At 37.5% G+C, this 27,715-nt stretch overlaps 1 protein-coding gene across 3 annotated transcripts in view; it reads left to right on the plus strand.

The window, feature by feature from the left end:
- Positions 1–27,715, plus strand: part of EYA4 (EYA transcriptional coactivator and phosphatase 4) — a 150,750-nt gene that overhangs the window by 114,517 nt on the left and 8,518 nt on the right. For 2 of the 3 annotated variants that reach the window (XM_017829707.1, XM_017829708.1), the window contains exons 11-17: positions 220–385; positions 7,164–7,300; positions 8,854–8,937; positions 17,327–17,416; positions 23,673–23,731; positions 23,838–23,998; positions 26,113–26,227. In XM_017829707.1, the coding sequence (XP_017685196.1) occupies positions 220–385; positions 7,164–7,300; positions 8,854–8,937; positions 17,327–17,416; positions 23,673–23,731; positions 23,838–23,998; positions 26,113–26,227 (812 nt within the window). Of the gene's footprint in view, positions 1–219; positions 404–7,163; positions 7,301–8,853; positions 8,938–17,326; positions 17,417–23,672; positions 23,732–23,837; positions 23,999–26,112; positions 26,228–27,715 lie in introns of all 3 variants that reach the window. The other variant, XM_017829706.1, reaches the window with a different exon arrangement.

Raw genomic sequence — 27,715 nt, forward strand, 5'->3', positions numbered from 1 at the left:
ACATCTTGTGGCATTTAAATATTTCATTAATCTCACTGTAGTTTTTTAGCAAATATCCTTAAATTAAAAAACATTAAATATTCTTAAATTAAAAAAAGTTCTAACCAAGCCTTCAGAATGCTTGAAAAAGTCATGTGATTGTACATTTAGAAATACTTAATGGAAAAAATCATTCATTACTGTACTTAATTAAGTGCTCTGCTGCATTTGCTGTTTTAGGATTATCCATCATACACAGCTTTTGGCCAAAATCAATATGCACAGTATTACTCAGCATCAACATATGGTACATATATGACCTCAAACAACACGGCTGATGGCACTTCATCATCATCATCAACCTACCAGTTACAGGACTCTCTCCCTGGCTTGACTAGTCAACCAGGTACAGATCTACATTCAGGTGAAAACAGTTTTTCTGTTTTATTCTCTACTTGTATAAAGATGGGATTTCCACATCCACCTTGCATTGACTGAATGCCTTGTTTGAATATCGACATTTTAAGTCATGCCTTTCAGAAAACTTCACAATGTAAACCAGCCAAAATAAGTTTTTACTGTATAGTTAGGAAACCTGTCATGTTTGCTAGTTAAATGAAGTGTTTTCAGGCTGAGATGGTTGTCACTATTACTGACAGCGGGACATTCCTGTTTCCACCTACACATTCTGAAGTATGGCTATAAAGAATTTTAACACAAGATACCATTGTTCATTTAACTATACCCCAGCCATGCTAGCAAGAGCATGGCTGGGCTTTATTCAAATGTGTACAAGCCATCTATGCTTGTTAATTCACTAATTTAGGTAACAAAGAATAGAGAAATAGCTTAATAGCACAAGTCTCTTTAAAAAAAAATCATATTGAACTAGTCTAATTTACAAAAAGAGCATTCTCAGGAGACACGAGGAGGCTCCCTTTTCCTGCCCAGCCCTGCCCTCTTGTGCACAGCCACCACATCACAGCCGCAGCACAGTAGCCTGTTACTTGTATTTCTAGGACAGCCCTGGTGGGTAATGACAGTTCATTTTTCCTCAGCACTCAGAGCAATGTCTTCCGGGGCTTCTTCGCATCACTGGCTTCACTCAGGCAGCATGGGTAGTGTCTCCCTTACCCACAGACTGGGAGCATTTCTAAAAAGACTTTTTTTTCTTTTTTCATGGCTAGGCTTCGCGAACGAAGATTTGGGAAGGGCTCTACCCACGTTTGTTACAAGCACGCTGGTGGCTAAAAAGGCCAATACGAGATAGGCACGTCCGGTTGCAAAAGGCACAGCAGAAAGACTCCTTAGGTGGTGTATTCTGCAAGGCACGATTCTTTCTGCATTGTCTTTTCTCCTCGAGAGTGATCCTGCATGCGTTCTCAAAAGCATCAGCAGCATTATAGATGGTGTGTTTCCAGGCCTCCTGATTGGAGTCCAGAGTAGACCAGTTATGTAGATCAATGTGACCATGGCTGAGATGTTGTTTTAGGGAGTCCTTGTATCTTGTCTTCAGGGCTCCTCTCATGCAGCAGTTGGTGGCAAGTTCACCATAAAGCAAGATCTTAGGGAGGCAGTGTTCCTTCATCCTGGAGACGTGCCCTGCCCAACGCAGCTGTGTTCTCAGCAACATGGCCTCAATACTTGTGACTGCTGCTTGTTCTAGAACAGACATGTTAGTCACATAATCTGACCAGTGGATGTTTAGGATTGTACGGAGACAGCGTTGATGGAAGCGTTCTAGGAGACGCAGGTGGTGGCGGTAGATGACCCATGATTCAGATTCATGTAAGAGAGTAGACAGCACTATGGCTCTGTAAACACTGATCTTGGTGCTTTTCTTCAAGTGTTTATTTCACCAAACTCTTTTATGAAGCTTTCCAAAGGCACTATATGCCTTTGCTAACCTGTTGTCTATGTCTCCATCAATCTTACCGTCTGAGGAGATGAGGCTACCTAGGTAATTAAACTGCTGGACTGATTTGAGCTTTGATTGGCCAATGGTGATATGGGGATGATGGAAGACTTCCTGAGGTGCCAGTTGATAGAGAACTTCTATCTTCTTTAAGCTGACTTCCAGCTTAAAAGACTAACAAACTGACTTTTGGATTAGGCTCTGCATAGGGGAGGAATTTGTGCTTTAGTCACAAAATCAACTTACTGCATAAATTTTTCCAACAACTGCACCATCTTATTGAAAAGTACAGTAGAAAGACTATTATTATAATGAATGTGTACAAAGGAAAGGTAACACTGTGTAGAAAAGTATAAGCAAAGCCTCATAATATAAGCTGCTTAAATTTACTAAAAATGTTGGAACTTTAATTGCATGAGTTGAAATTTTTCCTACCCAGATGTTTTCTTCAGGCTGATTTTTAAAGTTCAAGTGTGCGCATGTGTGTGTGTGTTTGGTGAGTGGTGTGGTATCCTATGGACATGGATATGGATATGGATATGGATATGGATATGGATATGGATATGGATATGGATATGGATATGGATATGGATATGGGTATGGATATGGGTATGGGTATGGATATGGATATGGATATGGTATGGAATAGCTATGGGGAGATACACATTCCCTTGATTTTTTATGAAAAGTGTAATATATTATTTGGTAGTCTCAGAATGTAAATTTAGGAAGAAAAAGTTAAGAGGTAATGCAACATCAAGTGAAATTTCAACAGTTTGAGGATATCTATAACAGATACAAATCATATGTATTTTTAAAAGAGAATGAAGCGTTTTAATAATTGTGCATGTCCTGTGTACTTTTCCTTGTTTCCTTATTATTCCTTCATATTCTCATTTGAGAAAATCAGTTTCCCATATTGCCTCTCCCTTATGTATCTCTGTTTCCTAAAAATGCTGTGAAAATATATCATCTATTATGAACACCCTTAGTATTGAAGAGAATTGGCAAAAAAAGGAATCTTACAGAATTTGAACAGGTAGAAAAATTACCAAAGGCTTTACGTCTGTGAAACATTAAAGACTTTTCTTGGTTGTGGATTGTTTAAACATAGGAATTTGCTTTCTTTTTAAGTAGGTTGTTCATCTGAACTTAACAAATCCACCCCCATCTGTTCCTTATTTCTGTTGAGTGTTGCACTGATCATGCGACCCTCTGCTGAGAGCGAAACGCCCACTTTGTGAATGCATGTCATGCCTATGCACTTCTGTGTCACTATAAAAATATGTTTCCATTGGTGAGGTGCAGTGTCTTGGAGACCATTTCAGATACTGCAGATCATTAGCACTCACCATGTTCACTTACTGTCCAACAGACCTTAAGTCCTTAAGACTTACTCCAACTAAAACCTAAGACTAAACACAGCAAGGCACTTCATTCTTCTGCCATCTCTTCTAACTATTAATTCAAATATCTAATCAAAACCTCTAGTACCCTCCAAACATATAGGATTTCTCAGTTTCATAATAAATCCCCATCAGATCAAGAGTTAATATCAGTTACAATTTTACTTATTGACCAAGTAAAGAAAATTAGATGAAAATTGAAATAGACTTTACTCTTTCTGCTATTCATGACAAGCAATAACACATTACAAGCCAGAAAAAAAAAAAAAAACAAAAAAACAAACCAGGCTTGTAACGTTGCAGCCATCTTCTGTCTACTGTGTCAGGTAAGAATATGTAGCAAAAGTCAATCCATAAGGAAAGTATGAAGGGGCTCAGAAATTCATCCATCCCATATCTGTGTGATGCTCAAGCCTCAAGGCTTCTGAGTTTGTATTGTGCCTGCTTTATATTAAGATTTTTCAAAATGCACTCATTACCAGAGAACATTTGTGAGAGAAATAAGTATCTCCTAGAGCACTTCATCTCAAATAGGGATAACTCAGATGAACCCTGAGATGAGGTCTCAGGGGATAAGTATATATGAGTACATTTGATGAATACATAAGTACATTTAATCTAGGGCAAATAAAACTCTAGCAGAGGAAATAGACCTGGATAAAAGCTTCATGTTAAGGCATCTCACTTTCATATGTCCAGGGTTAAGGGAGGTGAATCACTGTAGGCTATTAGCTCCTGTTTGGTTACTGCGATGCAGCAAAGCTTACTCTCTTTATTTGGTACCCACAATGAAGTCACCCTTTGCAGATTCTCTGGGAGATGCCATTAGGTTTAAATGCACTGCATAAACTCTTTTCTCCTGCTTAAGTGGTAGAACTGTGTTTTAACAAGGAGGAGAGGATGTTCACATCAAACCAGAGATGGGAAACAATATTCTGGATATGAAAGATGACCTCCATTTGTAGTGGTGATGCTGTAACTCCCTATCCTCTAACTGGAGTGCTGCAAGGTCTCCACAGAATGAAAGGTTTCATATTGGATACGAACAAGTATATGAATGTGTGTAAGAACATCTGTGATAAAGCGGTCATTCCACATTCTGGTTTTAACAGTTTCCTCTTGTTTTGTTGGATCCCTGATGCTGCTTGTAGCCCAGGAGGTTATGTAGTATATTTATTAGGCATGTGTTGAATCTTGGAAAAGCTAAAAAATTTCAAACATTGTCATAAAAATTTCTTCTGATATGAGCTGCAGTAGGAACTCTTCATGAGGGTAATGTTTTCAGTACTCTTTGATACTAGAATTTCTCACATTTCTTTATGTTACATGGCTGAATTTTTAATAAGTTTTCGTTTTATCAGTATTGACCTCATTTCTAAAGCAGAGGATAAGAGAATGCAGTTTCTCCTTTAGCCTGCTGTTGGTAACAAGCAATTCAAGCAATTAAGCCTACAGTTGTTTGAAAAAACATGCACTACTGACTTCTGCAGTTCTAAAATAGATGCATACCTTGCATTCAAGTAGGAGACAGCTGCTCATTCTGATTTAGAGATTAGCATAATGAAATAAAGTTGGCTTTAAATATCTAGATTTTACAAGGAACAGTGATTAGTTACAATACTAATTAGTAGATAATTATGAAAACATGTACAGCATTGACCCAAACAGAAGCCTGGGGCAAGTGGTGATGGCTAATGCTAAATGAAAATTGAAGTTATTTACTTTGGTCGTTGGATACTTTCAGAGAAGATTTAGAACAGGGCTTCTTTTTTTGTATTTTATTTATAAAGACAGTCATTGAGAACAGATGTTTTAATACATTACTGTAGAATGAGTTTTGATTTTATTTTAGAATGTTGAAATGTTATAAATATGAAGACTTTCTGGTAAGAATGTAAACATCCATCTTCACTTAATTTTTGCCTTTTCATTTCTGATTTGGTTTGAGATATTTTTTCCACTCTGTCTGAAAAATCTAGGAAACTGTATTTTTGTACAGAACTCTTGCACACTCAGAACTTCTTTTGAAGCCAGTGTAGGTCTTTGCTGCACAAGGATCCTGGTTAAGAAGTTTTTTTTTGTACATTTTTACATTTACCAAAATATGTTTTGCCGTTCTTCTTATGGGGAAAGAACTAAGATAACGTGATCTTATTGATTGCTTTACTGCCTGCAGTGTCCTTACTGACATCAACATCATACTAGGAATAGAAATGATTGCTCAACAAGAATTCTCTCCCTTCATTCTGTAGGAACAAGAGAAACCACAATGAGAACATTTTTCGTTGGGTATTATTATTTGGCAAATAAGAATTTTAACTGACAGAGAAACTACTACAGAACGCATATAATCCTTATCCAATTCAGGACAGAGCTATCTAAAATGGTATCTGGAATAAATTCTCAAATTGCAATTTTGAAAAATCTCTTCTTAGCTGCTGTCTGAAAGTTTTGCTCTGTTTTTTCTGCAAGCAGAGAAGCACTTTCTGAGGAAGCGAGAGAGGCAAATCTGATTTCCTCCTATTTCATGGAGGACTCATCACCTTCCACATGTATACAGGGCTGTGGATTCTGGGCCATGAAAATAAGTCTTTATACTTCATTTAAATCAATCAGTCAAATAAACAAGTGTACCTCAGAGAACTTAGATGTGTCCTTCTTCAGGTAAATGTCCTAACCAGTAGGCTCAGGAACTAAGTTTCTTCTTATTCTCCCTTTCCTTGAATCTGTAATACTTTCATCACAATGTCTAGAGCTCTAGAGCTGCCATTCAGGAATGTAACATCATGGGCTTAAATCTTTTTCTTCCAAAAAATACACCAGTATGTTTCCAGTCAAGATGTAAATATTCCAGTATATTTATTTTTAGTATCTTTTGTATGTGGTTGACTGCAAGGTGTAAACAAATGATGGAAGAGATTAAGAATTCAACTGTTGTGTTACATTATGTTACTGCAGACTCAACTGAGACCTTCAGTCTCCTTTTTCTTTTTAGAGCCTGCTAGATCATAATTGGTTTCTTTTTTTTTGTTGTGGAGAAGCAAAGAGGTCAATGACTTGAGGAAGATCACAGAAACATTCAGTTATTCATGTTGGAAGGGACCTCTGTGAGTCTTTTGGTCCTATCTGCTCATGGATGAGCCAGCTTAGGTCATGTTGCTCAGGGCTGTGTCCAGTGGAGTTTTGAGTATCTCCAGGGATGGAGAATGCACAGCCTCTCTGACTGGGAACCCATCCCAGGTTCTGACACTCTCACAGTGAAGAAATTTTTCCTAATATCTAATAGGAATAACCCTTGCTGTGATTTCTGTCTGTGTGTCTTGTCCTTTCCCTGCATACCTCTAAGGAAAAAAGAGGTGAATTCTACTAGAGAGTAGTGACATGGGAGGAGGAGATGAAGCAGGAAGCTGCCTGGCTGTTCTGGGGCATGGACGAGTGTCAGAGGATGTTCTGGTAAAAGTAATGCAGGACTTGGAAATAAGTCTGGCTGAACTTCAAACATGGGAAATGAACTACCTAAGTAAAAGGCACTTCATGTTTTGAGAAGCCATTACTGTGACTTCTAAAATACATCACCCTTGATGATATTTTGCCTAGACTTATGCATATTTGTGTATGTATCTGCAGATGCATATGTGTCATTTTAATCTTATTCTTCTAGGGTTTAGAATGTTTCATTGGTAAAGTCAAAAGTGTATGTGGCATCTGCTGATTCCATCTACATAAGACACTCATTTTTTACAGCTTTTTTTACATGCATCTTGTCACTGACTTTGCATACAGACATGTCCAACTTTGAGAAAAGAAAAAAAAATTATTTAAAAATCCAGTACTAATTTTTACATGAATGGTTGACTTCACAGGGGAGTTTGACACAGTGCAGAGCCCCTCCACGCCAATTAAAGATCTTGATGAGAGAACATGTAGGAGTTCTGGGTCGAAGTCTAGGGGTAGAGGACGGAAGAATAATCCATCACCCCCTCCGGACAGTGACTTGGAGGTATGCCTGTGGTAATTGATGAATGTTGATGTGGAGATTTCTTCTGTGAAGAGTAAATTCTGAAAACTGCATCTGTAGAAATAGCTTAAAGCATTTTAGAAAACATCATGGACTCAGTCTCACTAACTGAATGCAACAGAGATTAGTAGCTGCTTTAACGTACATGTACAATGAGACTTTACTGTTCTGCATCACGAAGTTAGGCAGAAAGGTAAATGTGTTTCAGCCTTGTTCTTTTTAGCTCTCAGATTGCATGTCTTGCAGTTCCTCATGCAATAGAAGCACAAATCTGTACTCAAAATTGTGACATTTTCTTTTAGTTTTTTGAGTAGGAAATCTCAAATATATCATTCAGCTTAATTGCATATATTTATGGACACCGTGTAAATATGTAGGATCATCTGAATGTAGCCTTTTAAGTACTTAGGCACCAGTTTGTCCTTGTGCTTGTAAGTAATGTCAGCGAATCTCAATGAGGCAGCTTCTATCAGTAGATAGTACAGTGCAAGATCAGTGTTTAGCAATGAAATGCCTAATATATGGGAGGATGATTTCAAGCACAGGGGATGTCTTAGCAACAGAGTAATTATAGTCCTATTACTCCTGTGTTAGCAGTGCACTGCCTTACAGTGACAGGAGAAAGTGAAGTGCCTGTGTGTGTAATACTCCAGCTCTGGCATCAGGAATGTGCTGCCTGCCAGTGCAGTGTGTCCCCCACTGCCACCAGAGCAGCACTGGGAGCCAGCAGCCCTGACCAGCCCCACTGCTCTGCCTTCACTGACCAGCGCTGGGTATAGAAGAAGACAGAATCAGTGCTGGGACTTGGCTGGCTAAACAGCCCCTCCTGGGGTAGCAGGGTGGGCTTTAGGGCTAGGCACTGAATGTAAATGCCATTGCTTTTGTACAGAAACTTATATATTTTTTGCTTTTTAAAGGATTTAACTTTTCCAGTGAAGAGACTAACTTCTTACATTTCAGGCTTCTTTTTTTTTGTTTTGTTTGGTTTGTTGTTTTGTTTGTTTGGGGGGATTGTTCATATGTTTATTTGTTGTTTTTTATTTACCAATGAAAATGAAAACTAGTGAAATTGAATTAATGAAATGGCATTGCTATGATCTGTTATATTCTATAATATTATTTAAATTCTGCATTGTATGTGGCACTTTTACCCAAGACCTTATTTTAGTTCTACCGTAGAAATAAAGAAGAATCTTGAATCAATAAGACTCACAGAGAAGTATCTGAAAGTACTGTTTATCCTTAACAATTACGTTTGACTCCACATCATGTTTCTGAAATCTGTGTTATAGAGCTTTTGTGAAAAGCTTTTTTGAGGACAAATAAGAAATGGTTGAGGAGAAAAAAAGTTACTCTCCTTTTGAGTTTTTACCATGCATGATACACTGTTACTGCTGATTTTCAGAGAAAACCTGCTCTGTTAAATGGTTGATGAAACTTTAGGACTCCACTGACTTTTAGCCCCCCCTGGGCGGGATGGTGGTGGAACTTGGATGTTATTTGTTCAATAATATTTTCCCCAATTCTCTTTTCAGCGTGTATTTGTTTGGGATTTGGATGAAACAATCATAGTTTTTCATTCACTGCTTACAGGATCCTATGCACAAAAGTATGGCAAGGTACGTGAGCTATGAATTCTGTGTCAATTCACTTTATCAGAGCTACCTGGCTTGCATATATATATATATATGTTTTTCACCTCCCACATTCATTATGGCTTGGTCATAGTTGGAGGGAAAGTGTACAGGAAACCCCATTTTCAGAGGGTTAATGTGAAGAAGTAAAAAGTCAAGGACAGAAATGAGACAGACTCTAAGCACAATATATAAGGGCTGAAGCAGATGCTGCAAATGAGGGAAGAGTTTATGGAGGAACAAGGGTGAGGTTTCTGACGTTGGAAGAGACATTGCAGGGAGATAATAGATGAAGTGCACAAATGGAAATAACTGAGAGTATATGGAAATGTAGAGGAAGAAATAAGAAACTGGAGTGGTGGATAAATTTATGGGAAATTGATGAATCGGGGTAAGTAAGAGTCTGATCTATTTCAGTGCCAGCTGCAGATGTTATTCTTTGACTCCTCACCTTTTCTGTGAAATCTTTGGTTCCCTTGGCTGGCTCTGGGGTGAGTAATGCTGGGGAGTGAAACTGTCTCTTAAGTAGTTTTAAGCATCATCTCCCCTCCCATGAGTCGAAAAGGAGTTCAAGTCACAGAGCAGTGAGCCTGAGCGTAGGAAGAAGAGTGAGGGAGGCAAAGAGAGGCAGTGGCAGCCTGCAAGAACAGAAGCTCCCTTGCTGAGTCAGCAGTGAGCCCCACTGTACAGGTGATGGGAGCCCAGGGAATGGTTGCTCCGGCAAAGGAGAAGGGGCTGGTGCATAGCAACAGGAGCAGACTGGTGGGAGTAGAGCTAAAGGCCTGAATAAAACTAAAAAAATTAAAGCAAATACGTGGAAGGAAGAAAATGGACAAGGGGAATGTTGGTATGTACATACATAGTTTTCTGTGTGTTGTGCCATTCCAGTGAAATGAATGCAAAGGTATTACTTTTTAAGAACATAACCATAGAACATAACATAACCATGTTCATACTCTGTCAGATAAAGAGTTTGTTTAGCATCTTTTCAGCCTCTTTATTCTGGCCAGAATCAGATGCTTGAGAAAAACATGTAAGAAATAGTATATTACAGAAATGCTTTTCACACCTACCTGTCCAACCAGTGGGTTAGAGATGTCCAAAGCCAAAACCTGTGGATTATAACCATGGATAGGCCAGTCTTCCATGTGAGCAGCTTTTTTGGTTATTAAAAATAAATAGGAAAAATCAGAGACCAAGTGAAAAATCTGAATTTCTGGAATTCTAAGATAAGGATAGTTATTCATGTATTTTTAAAAAAATCAGCTTTGCTTGCTTTGCAGCTTCACAGTGCCAAATCTGTGCACCTTTCAGTACTCTGTCAAGAAATCCTCTTCTACTGTTTTTCAAATATTGTAACAACAGTGACTTTGTCAGAACCATTTCCAACTAATAGTTTTCAAAACAAGAGACAAACCTAGCTGAACATGAACATTTCTATGACTTTGAGAGTAGCCTATAGTCTGCGATAGGACTTTTTGAATTGCTCCAGTGATGCAGTCATTCCTTTCATTCTTTTTTGATTGTGCCCTTAAGATGTTTCCTAAATCAACTTTAATGCAGAGTTTTTGAAATCAGAGCACATTTTCCAGCTCACAAAACATCTGTGGATAAGTTTGAAAACTGTCTTGGAAACTGCAACAGAAATGTAATTCCTCTTCATTTCCCACTTGGTTAGGAGTAAGGATATTTGAAAACATCCCAGTACCATTGTTCTTAAGAACACATGTGCTGCTAAAACTGACTCTTCATACAGAGACTTTAGAACAGTAATGGCATATTAACAGCCCGTAGTACTAACAGTAGGTAAAGTCGGCTTCTACAAACCAAGAGTATCTCAAGGGTAACTGAGATCAACATCAGTAAACAAATGTCATGAACAACTACAAAGCAAAAGGCAGGGAATTCCTAAATAAAATATTTTTTTCTTTTTCTTTATTTTTTGGTAGTGATAGGTGGCATCCACACAATGAAGGAAAGGTGCTTATTTCCAGGCACTGTAGACTTTTTCTTTCCTGCAGTGACTGCCTTTGCCATATTTACATACAATTTGTTTGGAATGTAATGAGTAATTACCAGTGAAACTCAAATATATATATTGTTAACTGCAAGGTGGCCAGAGCAGTAGGAAAGGGAATGCAGGGAGAGCTTATCATGAGCAGGCTTTAGCTTTTGCATGTCACTGAAGTGCTGACTAAACTTAAGGTGGGATGTGTCTGAGCCTAATTGCCTAAGAGGTTAGAAATGGGAGAAGAGAAAGATACCACAGATGGACTTGACTCAGTCTCTGATGCATGATGCATTGTTAACAAATGTAGTCCTTATCTTTTCTGCATATGATTTCCATCTTTACACAAGGTCTTAATACAGATTGAAGATTGGATTGTTATGTGAATGGGGTTGCTATGAGAGTAAATAGTCCAGGAACTGTGAGGTTGTGAGCAGAAGCTGTGTGAGCACATAGGTCTTTCAAAAGTCTAGAGAGAGCTCTTTATCCTGGAAAGGTGGTATAAAATCATTACTTAACAATGAAAAAAGAAATAGTGGTGATACTAAATTATTTAATTGGGATGATTTGCTATCTGATTTTAAAAAATAAAGGCATCTAATGTCACACAGATGCTCAGCCGTGCATACTGTGTTCTTCCACATGTATTTTATGAGCTCATTTTGTATAACATAACTAAGTTACTCCCAAAAAAAGAAACCCCACCAAAAAAAACCCTCACAGGAAAAGCAGAATTTTCCCTATCTCCCATATTTAAATTTTCTACATGAGAATAGCATGTCTTGTTAATCTGAACATTGCTTTAAGGGAAGGCATCTCATACCATTTCTACCAAGTGTGCTCACTTCATACTTGCAAGGAGTGAGTGAGATGAGAAGCAAGGAACGAGTGTAGAGCTAGTGCGAATATACAGACAGGCAAGGATATTCACCTACGCTTCTTTCCCATCTACTCCTTGACATGCAAACTTTTATTCCTCGTTTTCACCAGCTCCTTTCCCAGTTTCTTTCAGTAACCAGGTGAAAAGAAAAACTCAGAAATTAGTCTTTTAATCTCTCTGTTCTGCTTCAATTCAGGCCGCGCAGGTGTGCAGTGAGGGGAGGTGCAGCATATTATGGCGAAGGGCTCTGTGTGTGAGTGTAGAAGCACTTGAGAGCTGCAGTTGTACCTGGAGATAAACACTTTCTCTTTAAAAATATTTCTACAGTTTAACAAGTGGTTGAAGTAGAAAAGAAAAAGAAAAGGCAAACCAACATTCCCATAGGCAATGGGGGCTTTCATTGGCAGAGAATATTTGGGAAGGCCTGGATCCAGTAGGCAAGTTTCAGATTGTATATTTGTCAAGAGAACAGCAAACTTCTGACTTATGCCTGAGGGTTTATGAAGTTGAGAATGGACACTCTCCTTGGTATATACTTGTTCAGCACTTTGCATGGTGTGATAGTTATTTGACTTCAGGATTTTCTAGAGCTGTTATAATAACCGTGTTAAAAGCAAAATTAAAATTTGCTCAAAGATTTAAGTTGTTGGATTCAGCTGTAAGCATCTCATTTAAAACACAGGACAAACTGCTTCTCTTGGCACCAGTAGAGTATAGCTTCAAAGCAACTGAACTGGAAGAGACTTGGTCAATGTGCCTCTTAATTTTAAATATAAAACTTACCCAGAGGTTCTGTGCCTTGATGTTTTCTACCTGTGAGTATTTCTCTGTGACTTTTGGTGTAGTGGTTATTTTATTGGGCTGGTCAAAGCTAACATAAAAAGGGAATAAAAACTATGCTACAGCTGTGTTAGGTTTCAGGGAAACCATGCTGCCTCCCAGCAATAAGAGTACCTCTTGCTGTTTAGCTCATTGCTCATCTGCTTTGTTCTTCATAAAACTAGTACGTTTCTATTTTAAATTACTTACTGCAGGAGCATATTGCAAACACCGGCATTGGAGCTGTTATATTGTGACTTGTGTGGACAATGATGGTTTTTGCAGCTGAACACCAGTTGGCAGATATCTTTTTCTACAATGCTGAGCTCTTAAGTGAGCATTGGTTGATGTGACAGGACATGTGTTAGGAGATATCATCTCTTTAAAGTTTACGAGGTACATTCTTATTCCCTGTGAACAATGAATATTCTTTGTTCTATTGCATTCCAGTTATTCTTGCTGGTTGAAAGTTGATTAAGCTGGAGTTTTGTCTACATCCCAGCATTTATGTTGCATTCATTACTCCCAGGTTGACCCAGAGGGTAAGGATGCCAAGACAAATGATGTAACTCAAGGTGCAACTAGTTAAAAAAAAGAAAAAAATTCCTTTGTGAGCTTAGAAGGGAGAGAATGTGATTTCCAAGTGCAAAAATCAAAATAAATCCACACTTGATGATCATATTTTGCCATTTTTGATAACATTGCGAATTACAGAAAGCTGTCAGGGAGGCCTTGTATACTTCTCTGAAAGGGCTCAGAAGCTTTTTATTGCTCACTCTCTGCTTGTCCAGTCATTAAGCAGAAAAACTTTGTCGCCATTAACACCCATGATGACATTCCCAAATTCACTCATAAATATTCTCTTGTTCGCCTGTATTAATAGTGTACCTCTCATCACCTCCAGTTGTCCTCTCCATTCACTCCCTCCTTGTCTGAGAGCTCTGAGTTGATTTTCCTACCACCTTCTAGAGAGCATGGAATGGAAACTCTCTATGGAGTATGTGAGTTTTCCTTCATCAGCCACCACATATGATTATTAAGAAGAGATATATTCTCTTCCTCCGTTACCACCCATATGAATCTCTCCTAGGACAAGTGTCCCCTATGAGAGAGTTAGAGCTGAAATTAAATCTGAGATTCCTACATAACATAGGGAAGTGTCCCTAAGCTAAAAATATTGGTATTTAAATAAAGCATTTCCAATTTTCCCAGAGGCCAGTTTTGTTCTGAGTTTGTTCAGGACAGCCACCCAATTGAAAACCACTTCCTACAATACTATTCATATATTTTGCTTGTTTTCATGCTTATTTTTAAGGCTTTATGCATCCAAATTGCTCACACAAGAAATCTACCTGACGGTAATCTCTTTGTTTTCTGAGGTGTTCTAAAAGTCAGTTTGGTGTTTGTATTTTTTTTCCAAGAAATGAAATGATTTTGAACATCTTCTGCTGAAACCTGATTTCCAAGACAGTATTAAATAGATTTCTTCTAGTAGTGGACACTGAGCTTTTGGGGCTTTATTCCAGTCACTTTCCTCTTGGTCAAAACACACATATAAATATTGGTCCTCCTAGAATATTTTTATCTAGTCTCCCAGGAGGCATTCCAGTGGATGGACCAGTCTAGTACAGAAATCCACAGGCAGACAGTCTGGCTCCAGAGTAGTGCCTTCATCTGAATGTAACTAAAGTAATTTGTATTTTGGTATACAGAGTTGCTTTAGCTGGTCTTGATTTTTCTGCACACTAATGATATCTGGCTAACATCATGCCTCTTGAGGGCCAAAGAGTTGTTCTTTATTCTACAAATTATCTGAGGAAAACTTCCAGATTTGTTTGAGGTTTTTTTTAAATCATTGTTTCCTCTTTTGTGTGTGCTTGTGCAGAGTAGCTGAAAATACTATTTTGGCAGAAGTTCAGTCTGCCTCTTATTAAGTTTTCCAATTTACTGTGCTAAAATCTGTATCAGCTGCAAGTTTCTTGCTTTCTGTTCAACACTCAGTCCTTTGTGCCACTTGAATCAGTCTGTAACTTCTGCTTCAAGTTGAAAGACTAAAATGATGATTATGATGTTCCTCCACGTTGTGCAAACAGTATAAAACCACAAGACCCTGACAAATCTTCTTTTTTTGGCTATTTTATATGTGAAGAAAATAACTTAACATGGCAAGAGCTGGAACATGATATGTAATTCCTGTTAAACAGTTGCAGTGCAAGTTTTGGTCAATTTATTAAGGGAAAAATTGTTCATGCCTTGAGAATTCAATTCCAGTGACTCTCCTTAGCAGAAGTTGTTATGGGGAGATCCCATGTCAATTTTGTGCTAAGCTGAAATGAATTTTTTTTGCTTTATTTTAGTTTTCATGTAGTACCTCTCAATATCCTTCTCATACTTTTGTCAAAACAGGAACATAGGAAATATAATATTAATAGTAATAAAGTCAGGCAGAGTTGGTTACAAAACTACTATTAATAAGAAAATCATAAAAGCTTTGTCATATTTAATGTCTTTAAACTATAATAGGCAAGGCAGGAAATTGTCATACATAGGTGACATTATAATGGAATACATTATAACAAATTTCCACATTCGAGTCTGCTTCTACTCAGAAGGGGGTAAAAACAGGATGAGAATCAAAAGTGAGATTACAGCTTTGGACGCACTCCAGTGAGTAACTTACATAAATAATAATGAATTACCACCTGTTTATAAAGTTATGCACATGCCTTAGTGTTTGTAGGATTGAGGCAAAGAAGCATACTGCAAATACTCTCTACTGTATTTTATCTAGAAAGAAAAATCTATAATTAACTGTGCACAGAAAAAGAAAAATGCAAACACATGTTTATATGTGATGACATTTTGATAAAAACATCATGGCTTGATGAGGAATCTCATGAGTCCAGGGTATTTTGATTATTTGTGTTCTAAGTACCTAACATGAGTTTTACAAATCTGTTAATGTGTGTTCCTTGTTGCTACTGCCTTTAGCCATGTGACTTTCAAATCCAGTAAATATGACTGCAGAAGACAGAGGGGATGAAGTTCTGTTACTGGGCACTGCATTTGGTTTTTACTTCTGAAAGGTAGTCTAGACCAGTTCAAGGGTCAACATAAAAATATTTCCTTTCGCTGAAAGTATTGGATCTAACTTTGGATCATAACAATTTCTTGAATACTATTCTCCCCTTCAGGTATGACTTTTTCATGAGCAAGAGTCAAAATATGTCTGTGTTTTAGATTTTACCATTAGTTATTAAATGCTTGAGTGCAGAAGCCATCTTTTATTCTGTCATTGTGAAGCCCTGGAGTAGTGGGTGTCTGATCTTGGTTGGGAAGCCTTTGATCCAAATACTAACAAATGATCAGCTGAGGTTTTGTGTGATTTCGTTGCTACATGCTGGTAAACTTTTAGACTTTAAATCTCAAGGTATTTAAGAAGGGATTTCTGAAAATTTGATAGTGTCAATCAAAGTTTAAATTATGGAATATAGTCTTTTTTTTTCATATTTTAATGAGAAGAGGATCACATGTATTTTGAAAGTCCATTGCAGTACATTAAGCATTAAAAAGTTAACTTAACCCCACAAGCTCAGGCAGATAATTAAGACAGTAATCAAATTAATTACCAGATGTCAGCAAAGCACCAGGAACTATTATTCTAAAACAAATGTAAGGTAATGCAAATTTGCTTTACTATTTCCTAGCAAACCTAGAAAAATTAAATTAATTACTTTACATTTGCTATACACTTAATGCTCTCAGATAGCATTATTGCAAATCGGTAGATTTGTGATATCTTGCTGAGATAGAGCAGTTTGATAGTGTGAAAGTCAATGTACAAACAAATGGGACATTTTGAATAATCTCATCCAGGGACAAGAATCCAGTATTTCTACAGAAATGAAGGGGTGATCTGTAGCAAACAAACAAACTTACAACATTTCCCATTCCTGTGGGCCAGCTAAAGAATCATGCCATAGATTGTAGGCGCTTTGTTGAATGAATAGCTGCAGTAAAATCGTAAAGGAAAGACCAGAAATTCATCATTGAGTGCCTTCATGGAAGAAGGGGAAATACAGAGACAGAGAAGGATCAAGTGCAAGGTTTGAAGCTACATACTGGAGTGGAAGAAAGTGTGAGAAAGAAGCAATGTAGACCTAAGCATAGCCAAGGCTGTGATGATTTATCCAAAGTGAAACTGAATTTGGGGAAATGGACATAGGTTCAGACTACCTTTTGTATTTTTATAAAGCAGAGACATTAGAAATGGAAAAGGCCACTTAAGTCACACGTTCCTATCACAGTATTTTTCCTACATACCTCTTTAGTGAAAAGTTCCTTCCCTGTTTCCAGCCTTCTTTATGCTTGTTTATCTGTATGTTTATGGCCACCAGGTTTTTTCCTGTCAGTTCAGCCAGGTTGTAAATTCCTCAACTTTCAAAAAGCTTGATTTTTCAACATCCACAGCTCCTCAGATTTTCTCGCACAGGTTTAGCAGTCTCTTCTTACAGTATCATAATAAAGTAGCTTAATACTGAAAGGATTTCAGAGAAATTTCTTACTGTGTTAATTTTTCAAAACACTTTGAATACAGCAATTTTTAAAGTAGTTCTGACATAACTTACAAGTGTGTAAGTAGTTAACCTTGCTTTCTGTTTTTTAAGGATCCACCAATGGCAGTGACGCTTGGACTGAGAATGGAAGAAATGATTTTTAATCTTGCTGACACACATTTATTTTTTAATGATTTAGAGGTAAGATCAAAGGAACGTAAACACCATTGCTTCTGTTTTGTTAACATGGTGGATTTGCTGTGCATTAGTGTTTATTGTGTGTGACATTTACTGCCTCTGTAGTCTTTAGGTTTGTCCTACTCTAATCAGAGAGAGGTTAGCCAGGTGGCACTGACTTCCTGTGGCACCAGAGTCCTTCCATGAAACTCAATGAGAGAGACAATCTGCATACTACCCATTCCTTTCTATGTCCTATAGCCATCTTTTCAGTTTCCGTGGACTTAGAGCTGTCTGCTGTCATATTCAGGAGGGGAACATATGTGCCTCATGTTCTTCTCTTGAAATTCTTTATATTCACTTTCAGTGGGTGCCATCATCCGATCACAAGAGTCTGTGTTCTTCTCTTGACATACCTGAGTAGCCTTTTAGCCACAGGCCCCCATTTCTTGTTCAAATGGAGAAGATTCTTCATTTACCTCAAAGACTGTAGCATCAGAGAGCTGGGACTATAATGTATTCATCTGTGCTGTCTTTTCCCAAGGTAACCAGGCAACCACATGTGTTGTCACAGTATACCCAGGGTGTACAGTTTGGCAACTGGTCAGAAAAGACCTCTCCCTAGGGAGTGCCTGATGTGGACAGATTACCTATCAGAAGCACATGGATGGACTACCGCAGGGACAGTGTTCTGGGAAGCACGCTCATCAGCTGGGCTTCACAGGTTTTTTATTTCACTCTGGGAGTCTGGATCTGTTAGCGTGGAAAATGATAGTCTTATAACCATGTGCATCAAGAGACAGGGTGGAAAAACAGTTTTCAAATTAAACTATGGGCTTTTCAGACCTTCCCCTGGTCTAAAACAGTTGTATTCTTATTCAGAGGGGATCCCAGATTTCCCCCATGGACAGATATTTGCCACTAATGGCAGCTGGAAGACTTGAGGTTTTGTTCAGAATCCTAGAGGAAGGTAAGAGAATAGAAAAAATAAGTGAGATTTTTCCATCCCCTGGGATGTTGATTTTTTTAGTGTGTCTTTTGTTCCTTCAACAACTGTAGGCAGTAAGAAAAGTAGAAGGTACCAGTGTGTGGTTGCCTTTGCTACCCCTTGTAGACCTCAGCTATTCTTAGATCTTTTTAAGTCAAGAAACTAGAATCTACTTCACCCCACACCTGAGCTGCACTTCCTCCTCCCAGCAGCAGAAACTTAAGAAATAAAGCCCTGGACATGTCTTTCCCAGTGTTTTATTGCAGTCCTAGTGAGTCATCACTTGACAGTGCATTTGGTGGATGTTCTTCTTCTGGTGTCCTGTACCAGGGAGAGACACCAAATAAATTTTCCAAAGCATTTCTTCAATTTCTCTTTAGCAGACCTTTGCCCCTGTGCGTTCAGATTTCATGCAACACGAATGAATTTTAAGCAATTTGGTAGAATATACCCAGAGTTCTTAAATCTTGTGCTGAGTTCAAGTGGAGGAGTTCAGCAAAAATGGAGCTTTGCCCTCCTTCCATCCCTCTTTATTCTTGCTTATGGCTATTGAAGCTTTCTACCTTACTCTCATTTTTTATTTTCTTTACAAATCACAGGTTCAGCTGTCATAGGTGGATCATCACATTTTGGATAGTCTTTGTCAGGAGGTTTTAATATCCTGTCCAAAAACTCATGCACCAGCTCATTCCAGAGCTTGAACAGTATCCAAATAGTTTCCAGTTTTAGATAAATCAAAAAGTACTACTTGGGGACTATCTTGGAGAGTCTCGTAACTCAGTCAGTTTGATTTGATTAAAAACAGTTTCTATATGCAATCAATAATCACAGCTGCTATAAGAAATTAAGCATTTTATAGCCCAGAATTAATCTTTGTTTGAAAACCAACTCTCTTATAAAATTACCAAAATATACCTCTCTTATAAAATTTCAAAGTTCATGTACTCAGATGAGTAGTATGCATACAATCTGGCATGTATGCAGAAGTGAGAAGACTAGCAATTTTCTATCTTCTTACCAAATAAAAAAATGTGGCAAAGTATGTAGAGGCATCCTTTAATAAACTGATGAATAAATCTGTCTTTTTAAATATGTTTGCAGAGCACATGGCCATTACTGAATATTCTAGTGAATCTGCATGATGAACGTATAATGAATTCTGAGAATTCCCCAGTTCTGACCTGGGGTCTCTCTCTCATCTCTCCTCCTCTCTCCATCTGTCTTTATCTTCCTCTCTCCATCCTCACAAGGAGAGCAGAGCTAAATGCGGAGCTGCTGATCAAGCATGGCCATCAAGACATGAGACCTTCAGTTCTTACTGGAAGAAGTGAGATAGGCCTTTTTTTACTAGGCTGATTACTTACCTTTCATCATCTCACTTTTTTAATGGTGAACCCTCATGTCCCCTACCTTCTGTCTTGCTTCCATCTTCATCCCACAGTAAACCTCGAGGCACTGGACATGACAACTCTAATGTACTGCTGAACCTCTATTCCTGTAATATTGACTTCAGTCACAATGTCCTCTGTGCTCTCTTTTTTCCCCTGTCTTTCTTGGTTACATACCAGGGTCTCGTAATAATAACTGAGTTATTGAAGTTATCACAAAAATAAAGTTTTCCTTCCTTTATGCAAATCTGTCTCACTATAATGGCTGCTGATGCAGAAATTCTGATCTGCCGAGACATTCCCTACTGACCCAGTAACCCATGTTCTAATCAGCCAAGCTGCACTTTTATTTCAGGCTAGACTGTTCTCCAGCTATTGCATTCTCAGTGTATAAATTTTAGTTAGCTTGAGAAGTATCGCTTGGGAGGGCAGTTGGTGTTTTGCCATAAAAATAGGAGTATGGTGCTCTAAAAGGTTCGTGTGCCTAAACAACACTTAGAGATGGGACTCAGTTTTGTTATTATATCCAACTAAGGAATTCTCTTGTCAACCAGGTAAAGAATAAGATTTTCTCCAAATTTCAGTATTAATCTTAAGACAGCTTTTAGAAATGTTGGTAAGGCATTTTATGCATACAAAACCCTTCAATTTCTATAAATTACAAGTAGGTACTCAGATGTGAGTCTTCCAATTCAGTTATCCCCCTCCACTCTCAGGACAATGAAGAAAAAAGAGTATTTGTTTCCAACAAACTGAATTATATTTCCATTTTTATGATAATCCTACCATATTTTAAAGGAGATTCTTTTTTTTTCTTCTTTAGAAATAGAAATGAGAAATAAAAAATAGGATTTAGGTAAGTCTCAGAATTTGGGAGGCAGGTCAAACTAGTTTTAACAGAGACTGAAGCATATACATTGAAAGGAGTTTTCTGTATAGCCTAAGAAAGCATAGTGCTGAATATCCTCTCATTAGTAACAGTTTTGTGTTCAGTGTCATAAGTCAGTGTTTTTACTAGATAATGAAATTACTGTCCATTTCAGGAGGATAATTTTTATGGATGATTTGTTGATTCTGTATTCTCAAATTTTCAGGCTCTAAAAATCACTGGAAAGAATTGACTGCACTCAGATATAATTTAAGTTAGTGTTGCTTCAAGCAAAAGCTAGATATTGTACCTAGATTCCTTTCCTATAGTCACAGTAATAGGAAATATATTTTTATGTTTTTTGAGTTTTGACCTTTCACTGACAATGAGCCACTGTGACTTGAGCTTAACCAGTACTGCAGCTGATGTGAAAGGTATTTTACTTTAACATTTACAGTGTCAGAGAGCTTGCTTTCTTTCCTTCCTCCCCATAACTGTTTGGTGCTGTTTAAAAGCAAACTCAGATATTGTGTTGTGCTACCGGTTTCCTGTTTCTTTTGAGAAAAAGTAGAGAACTATCTCAAATCTGCTCAACCCATCTGCTTTTTCTTTTTTTTATGGCAAGTTTTTTTGACTCCATATAAGTGAACTTGTAAAAGGTAAACAGGTCAAGTAGTAAGTAAACAAGAAAACAAAGTAAACAAAAGCAAGAAGTTGTGAGCACAGGAGTTATTTGCTGCTCAGCAAATGTAAGTTGCCAGTATGCTGAGAGAAGATGATGAAGGGGAAAAAGGAGTAAGCTGGAGAGTGCTGTTGGGATTGATCTCCTGTATACTTAAAAACGTTCTTCAAGGGACAAGTAATCAGAAAACTGCATGGTACCCACCTATTCCTGGAATCAATCACAGAATCACAATGAACAAACTGTGAGACAACAACAAAAAAAAAAGGAAACAGCTGAGCCTTTGCCACCCACTGATATTTAATTTAATAATGAAATTATCAGCAGAACAGTTATCTGAAATTTTCAAGGCTGGAACAATGTAGCTGAAAGGATTGACAAAATCCAAACTGACTTATCCATCAAGGCTTTTGTGTGCCCTTCATTTAATTAGTACACCTTCAAATCCACAAAAATTATTTTTAAACTTTTAAACTTACACTTTCACCAGTTCCAGGGAAACCTGTGAAGGTGATTAGGAAGCTAGATACTGCAAAATAGTGGGGCTTTTTGTCTTGATTTTTGAGTTCCTGTGCTACATGGGGTGAAGCATAGTTGCATTTTTTTTTCTGGAGTGTAAATAATAAATAGGGATAAAGAAATCAATCTTCAATTTCAGCTGCCCCTTCCCCTTTACTTTCTCTTTTCATCTACTACTTACATCCCAGAGCAGCTTCTTTAAAATATTCTACAGCTCAAGATAATCTCCTCAAACAGAACCAAAAAAATTTTATTTCTCCAGTGGGGAGAAGAATGCTTCACNCTCTCATAGCTGTCTTAATGGACTCAGCCAGATGAGCAGAGTTTGGTAACTCATTTTTTTAGCTTTGACTCAATATTTTAAATTATGATTGCTTGTATGATGAAATGAAATTACGTATTTGAAAATAAAATCATATATATTTATTTTATATATTTTTTAACAACTTACTTCACGTGGGTAAAATCTGTTAAGTTTTCGTTCATTGCAAAGCCGACAAAACAGATGAAATGTTAATTTCCCCAACTCACACTCTAGGAACTTGTGGCATACACATTTGGAAATAACTCCTCTGCTCAGACTTATCCTTTATCTGTACAACTTAGCACTCTTATGAGACAGAGATTGGAAACTTAGAACTGTGTCTTCTTGCATGTCACAGAGAGCTTGAATTAAGTGCTGCTTGTCAGCAACTTTATTTGACATAAATGACTCAGACAACTCTTTCTTTGAGGCACAGAGCTGTGCATTTTGAAAGCTTAACCTCATTTTGCCTAAGTAAGGAGAGTAAATTATTGGAAAGTATTAACTGGGGAGTAATTTTTAAATACATCCTTGAACTTTTCCTTAAAACATCTTAGGACTATGTTAACAATAACTATTTTAAATATTAAAAAATTACATACAGCAAAGTAAAATCTCTGGACATTGAATTTCAGGTATGTCTTTGGGTTAAGATGTTAGTTCAAACAACTGCTGAAAACAGTTAATATGATGCGTGATGGCTTGACTTATTTATTTATTGTGCTTCCCCCACATTTTCTTACCTTTCTGCTATAACCACTGTTCAGATAAGGATATTTGATAGATGTCCAATTATAAAACCATCTTGGAGGGGAGTTCAGTTTTCTAGTGTACCTCAGTTCCCTCATGTTGCTTCCATCCCTTCCAAAACCAGGAAATAATGAAGTTCTTCAGTATTGATGATTATCTGTGATTTCCCAGCAAAAGGCACTTGCATAAATTAATAAAAGAACCTGATACATGTCCAAACTACTTAACATAAGTCATATGCCTGTTGAGGTTCTTCATCATTAGCTTCTAGGGAGTGGGAAAATATGATTTAGGTGATTTTTAAGTACTGGTATACTAAGGAGACTATAAATGAGACTTACAATTGTTGGGGTTTTACAATTAAAATAATCTAAAATTACACCAAAATTGCATATTGCTTTTCTAAAGGCCCGTTTTAACTAGCAATTTACACTATGTAGGAGTTGAAGGTTTTATTATTTTAAAGACAATGATGGTGATAGGGAGCTGTGAGTGTAACCACTCTGCCATCTTCTGGTGTCGTTGGTGCACTGCACCGGTCCTTTCTTCAACATCTGTACTAAGCCTGTGGTGAGCATAGAATCATAGAATCATTAAGGCTGGAAAAGACTTCTAATGTCATCCAGTCCAACCAGCCCCCCGTTAAGCTAGCCCACCATGTTCAGCAGTAAACCATATCTTCAAGTGCCACATCCACATGCCTTTTGAAGACTTCCAGGAATGGTGATTACACTCTTATAAGATAACTTATCATTTGGGTTTGTTTGTTTGTTTTCAACAGGAGTGTGATCAAGTTCATATAGATGATGTTTCTTCTGATGATAACGGACAAGACCTAAGGTAAGATACAGCATTTGTTTATTTTTTTTATTTTCAAAGATTAAATAATTTGAGCATTTACAGGAATACATTGTATTTATTTTTACTGTATTTTGGGTGTTTGCAGTACCTACAGTTTTGCAACTGATGGCTTCCATGCAGCTGCAAGTAGTGCAAACCTTTGTCTGCCAACAGGTGTAAGAGGAGGGGTTGACTGGATGAGGAAGCTGGCTTTCCGTTACAGAAGAGTAAAAGAGTTGTATAATACTTACAAGAACAACATAGGAGGTGAGTTTAATTGTCAAAATGAACTTAGACTGCTGATCAGTCTAAACTGCATGGTGATGAACTCCTACCAAGTGAATGTGCCTGGGAAGCCACTGAGGGAATGGAAAGTGATGTGACTGGACCATGGGCTGTTGAAAGCCACTGACTGGAGCAGCAAAGCCAGTGTTGTGCTGTTGTGCAGGAGAAAGTGTTGGAAAAACCAAGTGGGCTTTCATTTGGTTCCAAAAGAGCCCATCTTCCTGCTTTAGACCCAGGTATTCTTACTGTACTGATTGGTTGAACCACTTATTCTGTCTCAAATACGCTGCCTCTAGGAAAGATGTTGTATAGTTTCCACGGCACAAATTGTTTGTGGATGGCCATTTCCATCCTACATTTTCATGATCTAGTTGGTAACAACACACAGTCTCCTGAACTCTGCTGGGTACCTGCTAGTCTGTTTTCATCAGTGGATTCAAGAAAATTTTAGCACTGCCATGCCAATAGCCCCTTTGTTGACTCTGTAGCTTACACAGTTGTGTTCTCGATAAGTCTAAGTCTCATTTGGGCCAAGAGCTTTCCTGTTATTGTTTTACTTCATGGACTTGCTCATGTCCTCACCAGCAGACGTGCAGGTAATTGAGCAGCAGAACCAAAAGAATCTGTTGTGGAGAGTCCTGTGACTTGCAGAGGCAGCCAGCCCTCTTCTGAGGAGGTGAATATGTCAACTGATCCATTCAAAAAGAGACTGTGAGAACAGGAAATACTTAGAAGTCTTCAATAATTGCCACAGTCATGTATTTTCACTCTTAGTAGTTTAGAGTTTTTACATGCCAAAGGATGAAGCAATAGGACCAAAGGGTGGTAGTAGAGGTCTGACTTTCACTTGCCCTCCCTTGCCCTTTATTGGTGTCATGAATAGTTTTTGTATACTAATAATTCTTGAACCAGTATTAACCAAAAGTTTACTGGGTTTTCTTATATCTCTTAATGCATCTAAGATTCTAAAGCTGCTGCATTTCATAAAACCTTTTACACTGGTAAGAGCTCAAGTCCAAGAACACAACATAAGGAATTGCACTAAGAGGAACAATCATTGCAAAGGCAGAATGCAGATACGTGATGCATTGTACTCCCAGAAATTCTGCTTCTGAAATATAATTCATCCTTAGTGGGCAAGTTTATTCATTCATCCTTTACTTCTTAGCCTTTTTAATAACCTACTTATCACGTATTTATCTGTTTATTTCAGAATAGTGGCTAGAAGGCAACAGAAGGCTAGACTAATCTATATATTTTTAGATTGCTTCATTTCAGATTTTTGAAGACAGTCATCATCATTTCTTGGGAACATAGGGTTTTAGAAGAGGGATACTAAAGGGCATGAAGCCTGCTTCCTTGTTCTTCCAGGATGAAATCTAATTTTAAAATATCTTGGTTCCAAAGAATTCGTGTCTCAACGTTCAATAGGCTGGGTATTTTTAAATATCTTACGATTTATACACAAAAAGAGATTTTGAGCTTTTAAAGACTGAGATCTGAGAACATAAGATGTGCAGCTGTTCCAGGGCTGTAAATGCCATAGAAGGAGCTATTATTACTAACTACAATAGGACATGAAGAGCAAGCATCAGCAAATAAATGTATTTTCATATGTGTAACCTGCGGTTCACCTATATACAGAGTCATAAGCAGGGCAGTTTTAAACATATGCAGATACTGCAAAGGCCAGTTTATTCTAAAGTACCTTCTTTTGTGACTGTCTCTGCCTGTGATCCTGATGACATGGATCTTCTTGTCACTGCCTCTGATAATTTGAGAGTAAGATACATGTGAGGAGTTGGTTTAAAAAATATGTATTTCTGAAAGGTATACTTTGAAATGCAGTAAAGCAGCCTGAATAGATGAAAAAATCCAACTAATTATTAGTATCTAAAATATTCTCTGACATTGCTTGATGTAGCGAAGTACAAATAAAACCAAAGATTTACTGACGGTTGAAGACAATAGATTTTTCTCTTTAATATTTGTTCAAGTTCTAGTGGAATTTAAAATATAAACAATTACCATAAACCCCAATACATTCCAGCTAATACAGAATTTAATTCTATTTTTCTTTCTCTTTTACATAAAAGGACTCCTGGGTCCCGCTAAAAGAGATGCATGGTTGCAATTAAGAGCAGAGATTGAAGCTTTGACAGACTCCTGGCTAACAAATGCACTTAAATCATTATCAATTATCAGCACAAGGTATGTAACTGAGTCTACTGTAAAAAAAGGTTCTAGTTTTGGATATGTAATGGCTATTTTTTTCATTTTAGCTTACGGTAAATGAGTGCCTTTAAAGAACAGAACAGATCTACTATGACTTTGGAATAGGACATGGGAAAAGTGGAAAGTGGTTTCATTTTAAGTGATTCCACCATTTACTAAAGATAGTATGAAATGTCTTCTAAAATATGTGTACATTGAAAATGTGTTGTAGAATTCTGAGGCAGCTTTTAATTTATTATCTTGTGGACAGCATTCTCTGAATTCCACGTATCTCTGCTCTGTCCTTCAATGTTTGTGCTTATTCACAGTGCTACCTAAATACTGTATAAATACCAGAACACAAGAACATTTTCCTTCTGTCCTTCCAAGCAAATCAGTATATATTAACATATACCTTAAGTTGTCAGAAGAGCAAAAATCTCTTCTAACTGAGTTAAAAGTCTGGGTTCCTAGTAATGAGACATAAAATGTACTGTTCTTTGAAACAATGAAAGTATGAACACTGCTGCTGCTTAATCAGCCACGCAATATGTATCTTACCAGAAATCCTAAAAAATCCTGGGTTTAAACCACAGAAAAAAAAAAACATTAAGTCATCTTGCCTTCTGAACATGTCTGGGAGAAGACTTAGCATCAAGTGGAAAGACAAACTTGGAAAGACATGAAAATCTTATTTTCAATGTAACAAGTTTTGCAATATGTTTATCTTTTAATAGTTATTAACTTAACAGTGTCCTAAACACATCAGGAGAAAAGTAAAAAAACTGTGATTGTATAAGCTGTGTTTAGCTCTGCATTCCTTTCCAAATTGTTAGTCTTCAAAAAGACTTTTGGTAACAAAGGCCAGTTGAGCATGGGTGGACGAGTCTGGAAAACTGTTATCAGTTACTCCTAATTGTTAAATAATAGTCTTTTGTCTTGTCTTCAAAGAACTGTACACCTATAAATCTTCGGAAGCTACCCATGAGTCAGCTAAACATTACTTACATTATTGACAGGAAATTGAGATACCTTAAGTCAGAAATAGTAGCCTAAGGTCTTGCTTGGAATTTATGGAAATACCAGAAGGAAAAATCACAGCTATTTGCTCTCAACTCCAACCATGCCATGGTCACACTCATGTTCCAGCCTGTCAGTGCCTAAAGTAGCCTGGCTCTGAGTTTTCTGTTGTATAGCTGCTAGCACAACTTCTCCATTCAAGTTTCCATCCTCGCCATTTGATGCCAGCTTATTACCATGATTATTCTCCCTCTTAGAAATATTCCTACTCTTGAAACATGAAGGAAGTAATGTTATTATGGACAAATGTGTACTGGCTGTTTATTTCCCTTAAAGAGTAACAAAAACTGTTTTTGTGTTCTCTTAACTCCTTTATAGTGCTGATGGCTACTGCCAGTTTATTGCATGAAAATTGTGCTTTCGAAGCATTAAAATGCCTCTTTTTGGAGGTACTTGGTAGTCTTA

The sequence above is a fragment of the Lepidothrix coronata genome, unplaced genomic scaffold, assembly GCF_001604755.1.
Source record: "Lepidothrix coronata isolate B3197 unplaced genomic scaffold, Lepidothrix_coronata-1.0 Scaffold167, whole genome shotgun sequence".
NCBI classification, from domain to species: Eukaryota; Metazoa; Chordata; class Aves; order Passeriformes; family Pipridae; genus Lepidothrix; species Lepidothrix coronata.